Source organism: Dreissena polymorpha, chromosome 2 (genome assembly GCF_020536995.1).
Source record: "Dreissena polymorpha isolate Duluth1 chromosome 2, UMN_Dpol_1.0, whole genome shotgun sequence".
Classification (NCBI taxonomy): domain Eukaryota; kingdom Metazoa; phylum Mollusca; class Bivalvia; order Myida; family Dreissenidae; genus Dreissena; species Dreissena polymorpha.
In genome coordinates, this window is record NC_068356.1 from 103,200,738 (window position 1) to 103,209,118 (window position 8,381).

General features: G+C 33.6%; 1 protein-coding gene across 1 annotated transcript in view; it reads left to right on the forward strand.

Annotated features, from left to right (window-relative positions):
• The window catches only part of LOC127868320 (deubiquitinating protein VCPIP1-like), a 42,430-nt gene extending 37,848 nt beyond the window's left edge, over positions 1–4,582 (forward strand). The window contains 2 exon segments of the mRNA XM_052409969.1: positions 485–648; positions 1,067–4,582. Coding sequence (XP_052265929.1) covers positions 485–648; positions 1,067–1,573 — 671 coding nt within the window. The 3' untranslated portion in view covers positions 1,574–4,582.
• The last annotated feature ends 3,799 nt before the right edge of the window (positions 4,583–8,381 follow it).

The window sequence follows — 8,381 nt, forward strand, 5'->3', positions numbered from 1 at the left end:
TGGATCCTGATGAGACGCCACGTTTTGTGGCGTCTCATCTGGATTCAAACTGTTTGCAAAGGCCTTCAAAATTCGGTTCCAGCACTGAAAGAGTTAAGATTTATGGGGCAATAGACTTACTGTTGAATGGGATTGATATGTAAAAAAACACTTATACGGAACTAAAAAGAAGCTGACATGTTTTTTAATCCGTTCAATATCAAATACCATATCAGCTTTTATTTATTTAAATGAATGTTTCATTGTTGCGAACTGGTAAAGGTGGTAATTTTGGTTTATTCATGAAAGAAATTTTCATAATATTTTATGGCAAATGTAAGTTTGCTAATAATTTATAATATTGTTTATTCATTTAATCTGTAACTTGTAAAGCTCCCCGTCTGGAGTCTCAATCGCATTTTCTTGAATGGCAAGTCAGAGAAAATGTTTAAAAGTTATTTGGTTTGAATAAAGCACCAGATTAATGAAGCTTTTGTTTTTGCAGCTGAGGTTGGCAAGGAGGAAGTGTTGTATCATAGATTGGGACCAGGTTACAGCGTCATAGACCACTCGGAGATGAATGATGCCAACAGAAACCTGGAAATGTTCCGAGCTCTCTCAGAGCACATTGAACGAACGCTCACTCAAGTTACTGAAGAGATGGAAGAGGTATGTGAGTTGATGAGATAATAAAGCAAAGAAACCATTTAGTAAGTTATTGTATTTAAGTAGTAGAGGAAAAATAAAAAAGTTTATACAAATTGCTACCTATAATGGTAGGTTGTTTCACTGTAGGATACTAGGTTTGTACTGTGTATGTATATTTTCCAGTCTGTCCTAAACTAAATCCTGTGATAATCAAACACTATTGAAGATACTTAATGTGGTGTCTCAGCTGGGTCTACACTGTTTGCTTAAAGGAATTTCTGTAAGAAATATTCTAAATATAGAAATAAATATACTAGACATCCCTAATTTTGGAAATAGATTGATCCAATTTAGAAGGACGGGATATTCCACTAGGCATAAATGGGTTAAATGTGAGTGTGATATTTATCAATAAACGAGCTTATTGTTATAATTAAAGGATGAGGAAAGTGACCAAAATGTGAACGCTTCCAAAGGTGACCCAACTCTGAATGACGAGTGTTCTAAAACTGAGGCTGTGGTGACAGAATGTGTTGATGTCATTGAAGTGGCAAATGCCTTGGATGTTGCAAAGAAAGAAATTAGCAATTCAAACATGGATGATCGGTTATTTATTTGTTCAAAGCTCTGTCCTGAAAATCATACAGAATCAGAAAAAGATGAAGATGTAAGTAAAATGCAAGTGGATGTCGCAAAGACTGAAGAAGAAATTTCTATCACAGAAGGAACAAACATGCATCTGATAGAGGAAAACAGAATCACAAGTTTTGAAGATAGAATGGACGCAAATAACGAGAATTTACCTACCACTGAAGTTTTTTCTTGCCTTGAAAAACCAACAGACCAAAGAGAAGCCACATTTGAAAGCAAAGCTGGTCATGAACCAGAAAATTTGAACAAGGATCTTGTAAATGAAACGCTCGAGTCTTCAACAGAAAACAAATAATAAATGTGTGTTGGATAATTATATTATATTATATAATAATTTAAGGCTTTATATTTCTTTGTCAGTGAAATAATTTATGTGTTTGTTTACGAGAAACATGTTTATGTTGTTTTGTGCTTTTGATTCTAAAAATTTGTTGTTAATATTTTAAGACTCTGGTCTAAAGTCACAGAGAAAATATTATTTATTTGAAATTATTTCTTATGTTAAAAACCTTTGTATTTTTAATTAGTTTATTGTTAATTTGTTACCATGTAATAAAACATGAGCACTTTATCATTTCAAAACCATCCTCATACGTAAATCATATAAGGTCACACAAATCTGTAATGAGCTATATCAAAATACCTACCAGAACTTAAGTTATATGTGAATAAAAGTCCTTTTTATCAACATATTTAACATTGTTTTGTTATAATTCTGTTTTAGAACTATCTGGGTTAAAGCACATAAATGGTATTTTTTCCATTGAAAAGACTTTCCGCTGAGAGACAAAGAAGCTGTTAATGCAACAAACATTTTCATGAGAACAAGTTTAAAACCCCTTGTATACAATTCCCGGAGAGTCAGTGTGGTCTTCTGTAATGGCTAACATGGTCGACCAAAATGTATTGGATAAGGTACATGTAGCAAGGAGAAATGAGTTGAGAGATAACTGCTTTTAATAAAGATGATATTGTAATATGAAATTGTTTTGAGAGCCCAATTTATCGGTAATTGTTGTGTTTTAACTGGCTGTCAAAATGTAAGAAATATATAATTTGTGTAATTATGAATCCATCTTTTCAAAACATTCCTGCTATAGATTTCAATATGGAATTATTTGTGCATAATTATTATTCAAATATAAATTTTAATACCTCATCCCACTAATTCCTTCTGTAGTTAAGAAAAGAACGGCCATAGGTTCAGCAAACATAACCAATTGTCCAATGCACCCTTCTGTCCATCCATAATAGATCAAGGATTATTGTGTCTAAAACTTACATCGGTTGCTTAAAAAATTTCACAGTTGTAGTTGGTCACAGACAGGTGTAACTGAAGGGGGACTACACAGTTGTAGTTGGTCACAGACAGGTGTAACTGAAGGGGACTACAGGATAACTTCTATCTATTTACAAAGATGAATCTAATGAATGTTTATCACATGTATTGTGTGCAATTTATGTAGGTGCATGTACTACAATGAAAATTAAAATGGTAGGTTTTTGCTTTTAACGTGTCCTGATTCGTTAAAATGTTCATTAATGCAGCAATCATGTGTAACCTTTAATAGCTTTTTTATGTACATTTATGCAAATTTTATACATCTGAATCATAACAAATGGATATTGTCGCTACATGTATTTGTATTGTCTGTTATAAAATCTTTATTTATATTTCAATTTAACAATGTGTAGTGTTTGGGATATTGTTTTCATTATAAAAAATAGTGCTACTGCTAGTTATTTATGCTTTCCAGTTATTCGTGGGAAATACAAGTGATCCAAAACCGGTTATTTACTGTTATGATCTGAAAAATTACGTGAAAATTATCAATTATTTGTACTGCTAAACCGTGAAATGACATCATTATTATGACATCCGGGCACTATTATTTTCAAAGAAATGACCAGTTTTACAATTTGTTTTAAAAACATTAAGTTTTAGTATTTTTATGTCCCCCACTATAGTAGTGGGGGACATATTGTTTTTGCCCTGTCTGTTGGTTGGTCTGTTGGTTGGTTTGTTTGCGCCAACTTTAACATTTTGCAATAACTTTTGCTATATTGAATATAGCAACTTGATATTTGGCATGCATGTGTATCTCATGGAGCTGCACATTTTTAGTGGTGAAAGGTCAAGATCAAGGTCATCCTTCAAGGTCAGAGGTCAAATATATGTGGCCAAAATCGCTCATTTTATGAATACTTTTGCAATATTGAAGATAGCAACTTGATATTTGGCATGCATGTGTATCTCATGGAGCTGCACATTTTGAGTGGTAAAAGGTCAAGGTCAAGGTCATCCTTCAAGGTCAGAGGTCAAATATATGTGGCCCAAATCACTTATTTTATAAATTCTTTTGCAATATTGAAGATAGCAACTTGATATTTGGCGTGCATGTGCATCTCATGGAGCTGCACATTTTGAGTGGCGAAAGGTCAATGTCAAGGTCATCCTTCAAGGTCAGAGGTCAAATATATGTGGCCCAAATCGCTTATTTTATGAATACTTTTGCAATATTGAAGATAGCAACTTGATATTTGGCATGCATGTGTATTTCATTGAGCTGCACATTTTGAGTGGTGAAAGGTCAAGGTCATCCTTCACAAGGTCAAGGTCATCCTTCAAGGTCAAACGTCATATAGGGGGACATTGTGTTTCACAAACGCATCTTGTTTAAGAATCAATTTAAATGACTTGTGATAATTTGAAATAAGTATTTCACATATGGATATTACTTTCTCTGATCTCTCTTAAATCAATCAGCTATCAATTCCAATGAATATTCTCTGTGGCTATACAAGTCATTTTAAATAGTAATGAGTATTAAATCATTCCTTTTAATAAAAAACCCTGATTGAACATTTATTGATGACCCTTAACTGGCATTTAAGAGCTTATTTGGACATCCTATGTAAGATAATCAGCCAGTGGTATTTATTTAAGTGTGTGAGCTTTTCACTGATTCATACTTATACTGCATATATCAAATTCTAAAATGAGATAAAAAAAATGTTAATTTCAAATAATTTTGCATCTATGTATTTTTGTCCTATCATACAGTGCCGGCAGTTTTAAAGAAATTTGTTTTTTTTCTTTACAAAGATCCCGACGTTATCACAAAGTACCCATAAGTAAGTTAATACCTTCATGTACCATAAATTGTCAATTAAACCTGTGCTACAGTTAACTTTAGATACACATGCGAGTCTAGACTGTTGTCTTATGATGAACTTCCAAAGGCAATATCTGTTAGAAAATTGATGTTACAATTATTGTTCAACAATAAAAGGACCAAAATGATTCTTGTTTTATTATATATGTTTATTCATTTGCTGTTTAAACTTTTAAGCTGCTTTTGTCACCACTGAGAAAATGACAAGTTTAACATAAAAACATTTGTTTCACATCCAAGATGTTCAGAGAAGCCCAAGATACTATATGAAATTATGTATTATCAAGTTATAATTAGGTATAGATTTTGGTATGTATTGAAGTTTGCCATTGAATGTTGTAAATGTGATAAATGTATTCATTGAACCAAAAAAAAATACAAGTAAAAAAACAAGAATACAATTAATAAAACAAGAGGCCATGAAAGGCCCAAAGTCGCTCACCTGAGATACAAAGAAAATTACCTGTTCTGTGCAGCCCAGGATATCATTTAAACAAATGTTCTGACCAAGTTTCATTAAAAGTGAACTATCACAGAGGTGGTAATCACGTGTTAGTCAAGATGGCAACGTCCATACCGAGACGGTTATTTTTCATCGTTTTAAAACCTTTATAACTTGTCTTTATTTTTTAAATAACGCTTACTTTCCAGCCATATCAGTAAAAAGGCGATAAGCGTTTATTTTGTATTAAAATTCGCCTTATATCTCGACTTTACTCCCCGCAAATTTTCTTAGTGGAGCCCTAATTAGGTCATCCCGCTAAGAAATTTAGCTCTGAGTAAAGTCGAGATATAGAGCGAATATTACTATGAAATTAAAGCCAGTTACTTTCTTCCTAATATGGCTGGAAAATTAGCAGAATAAAAAAATAATACAAGTACAGTCAGACCTGTCCCAGCAACCACCTTTCATAAGAGACCACCTGTCCATAAAGACCGCAACGATTTCCTCCAGATTTCACTATATATTGCACCTGCGAATAAAGCCCACCTGCGAACAGAGACCAAGGACCGCCATTTTACATTCCCAACTTTCCATTTTGATAACTTACAAAGACCACTTCAATCATAACAATCAACAATTTCGCAACTTTCAATAACAAAAATGGCCACCATGACGCTGTGATAGTCACTTGATAAACATCTAACCAGTAGATTTGTCTGTGGCTTTGGAGATATTGGCAAGTGAAAGTTAACTGCACTCGATAGCAGTTGTTTGTTTACTTAACACACATTGCTAATTGGTAGCCACCTGCGTCTTTAATGCATTTATCAGTTTGACAAAAGTGTAAGAAGTTGCCTTTGTATTTCAGTGACTCGTGATTAATGTACTAATTGCAGAAAATATCAAACAAAGGTTTTGGGCTTTCATCAACTCATTAAGGAAATTTATGGTTTCTTTACAATTACAATGCCAATTACAAACATACATTTTGATATTCATTTCTTTCTTAAATTTCTCTGTGATAAGACGTGCAAAGATTATCAATACGGAATTTGTCAGTTCAAGTACATATTCATGTATGTCAATAGTTATTTATACATTATATGATTAATGAAATAAATAATAAAAACATAAGGAAATTGAAATAATAAATATAACATAAAAACTGTGTTTTCAATCCTTTATGACATTATACATGCATAAGTATTCAACCATTCAAGCAATAGAGCACATACATAGATAAGGTAAAATCCTACTAGCATATTTTGCAAAGTTTCAATCGACCCTGCGAATAAAGACCAACTGTGAACAAAGACCACAACGACCAAATCCAGTAAGTGGTCTTTATTGACAGGTTCAACTGTATTACAGGGTATAAAACGACGAAAAATACCTGCCTCGGCATGGACATCACAATATTACCCCCTCTGTATCAAAATGTAACTTTTAAAGTGCTTACAAGGTTTTACTATGGCCATATAAGAATAAATTCCCTGCCCCCTTGTGGTCATGTTTTTCAACAGACCGACACAATATTCAAACACATCCAATATATCATTAAAACAAATGTTCTGACAAAGTTTCATGATGGTTGGGCAATAAATGTGACTTTCAGAGTGCTAATAAGTTTTTACTACAGCCATATCAGGAAAAATGCCCTGCCCCCTGGTGGCCATATTTTTAATTGACCAGAAACATTTTAGAACTCATCCAAGATATAATAGGCACAAATCTTCTGACCAAGTTCCAATTAGATTGGAAATTAAATGTGGCCTCTAGAGTGTTAACAAGGTTTTACTAATAGCCATATTTAGCCATAAAGGAAAAATGCCCAGCCCCCTGGTGGCCATGTTTTTCAAGCAACTGGAACCATTTTCGAACTAGTCCAGGAAATCATTGGGACCAATTGTCTGACCAAGTTTCATGATGATCGGACTATAAATGTGGCCTCTATAGTGTTAACAAGGTTTTACTATAGCCATATACATAACAGACCAGAACCATGCACGTAGTCATCCAAGATATCTTTAGAACAAATGTTCTGACCAAGTCTCGTGAAGATTGGACTATAAATGTGACTTTAAGAGTGTTAACAAGTTGTTATTATAGCCAATTAAGGAAAAATGCCCGCCCCATAGTGGCCATGTTTTTAAAGCAACTGGAACCATTTTGAACTATCATGAGCACATTGCACTCAAGAGAGCTAAAAATAAAACAAGGGACAAAATTGTCACAAAACCAGGTTTTCAATTCGAAAAAAAAGTCCGATAAAGGTAGACAAGTCAAACTGAACTGATTGTTTAAAATTACAATGTACCCCCCTTTGATTCAAAATAACTCTATTTTTAGTCGTGGAGACCTTGACCTTGGAAATATTAACGTAATTCTTTTGTGCGACAAACCGTCCAATGATGGTGAACAAATGTGCCAAATGATTTTAAAATCTCACATTGAATGACATAGTTATGGCCAGGACAAGCTTGTTCCGCCTGCCCGCCGACATTCGCCAATCTAATAACCAGTTTTTTCCTTCGGAAAACCTGGTTAATAAGTAGCCCATAGCTGGGCTCTAACCACTGGCCCTTGGATTAACACTTGAACCACTTGGTCATCTGTGTTCATTCAGTGATTGGTGTATTTAAAAACATTGCATCAGCAATCCTCATGTCACAAAATATAATGACAATAACAGATATAGATCTCTCCAAATTATTCAATTGTTTTGAGTTTTTAACACTCTATAATTTTCAAGTTTTTAAATCGTCAAAAGATGCATATAATGGATATTTTCGAGCATGATAAATGTTAAGTTTAACTGTTTTCTTGCAAATATAACTACAATGAAAATTTGCAAATCTGAATTCTTTTTTTTCCTATTTTGTCTAAACTTAAAAAGGTCCCTTCAAGTGTAAGAAAAAAAAGGCACACAGATTAAAGTCATTATGAAAAGGTTTTTCATCTATGTATTAATTGTATTAACATTATTATACTTTGAAGTGATGTTTAATTGTCTGCATTTTAGTATTTTATTTAACCAGATGCCTCTTAAATACTTATGACCCCAGAACAGGTTTTGAAACAAACAAATCCAGCAGTAAGTTGAAGATTACTTACTTAATTCCACAAAATCATCTGTTTTACAAACAACTCTTTTAACTTGGCAGGCTTTAGGTGTACAGTATAAGAATAACTGTCATCTCACAATGAATTCTGATTACTATTTTTTTTGCTAGGACTACACAATTCAAGCTGAAACAAGAGTTTCACGATCGGAGACATATGCCCCCCCCCCAACAGGGCTTTGACCTAGTGACCCCAATTTCAATTGGTTATCTACTGTCTAAGGCGAGTTCACAAGTGAAGTATAAAGCCAATCGGTCAATCGGAAACGAACTGGTCTACCGACAGACCGACATCCAGCAAAACAATATACACCTCTTCTTCGAAGGGGGGCATAACAAAACAAGAGCCAAAAAGACACA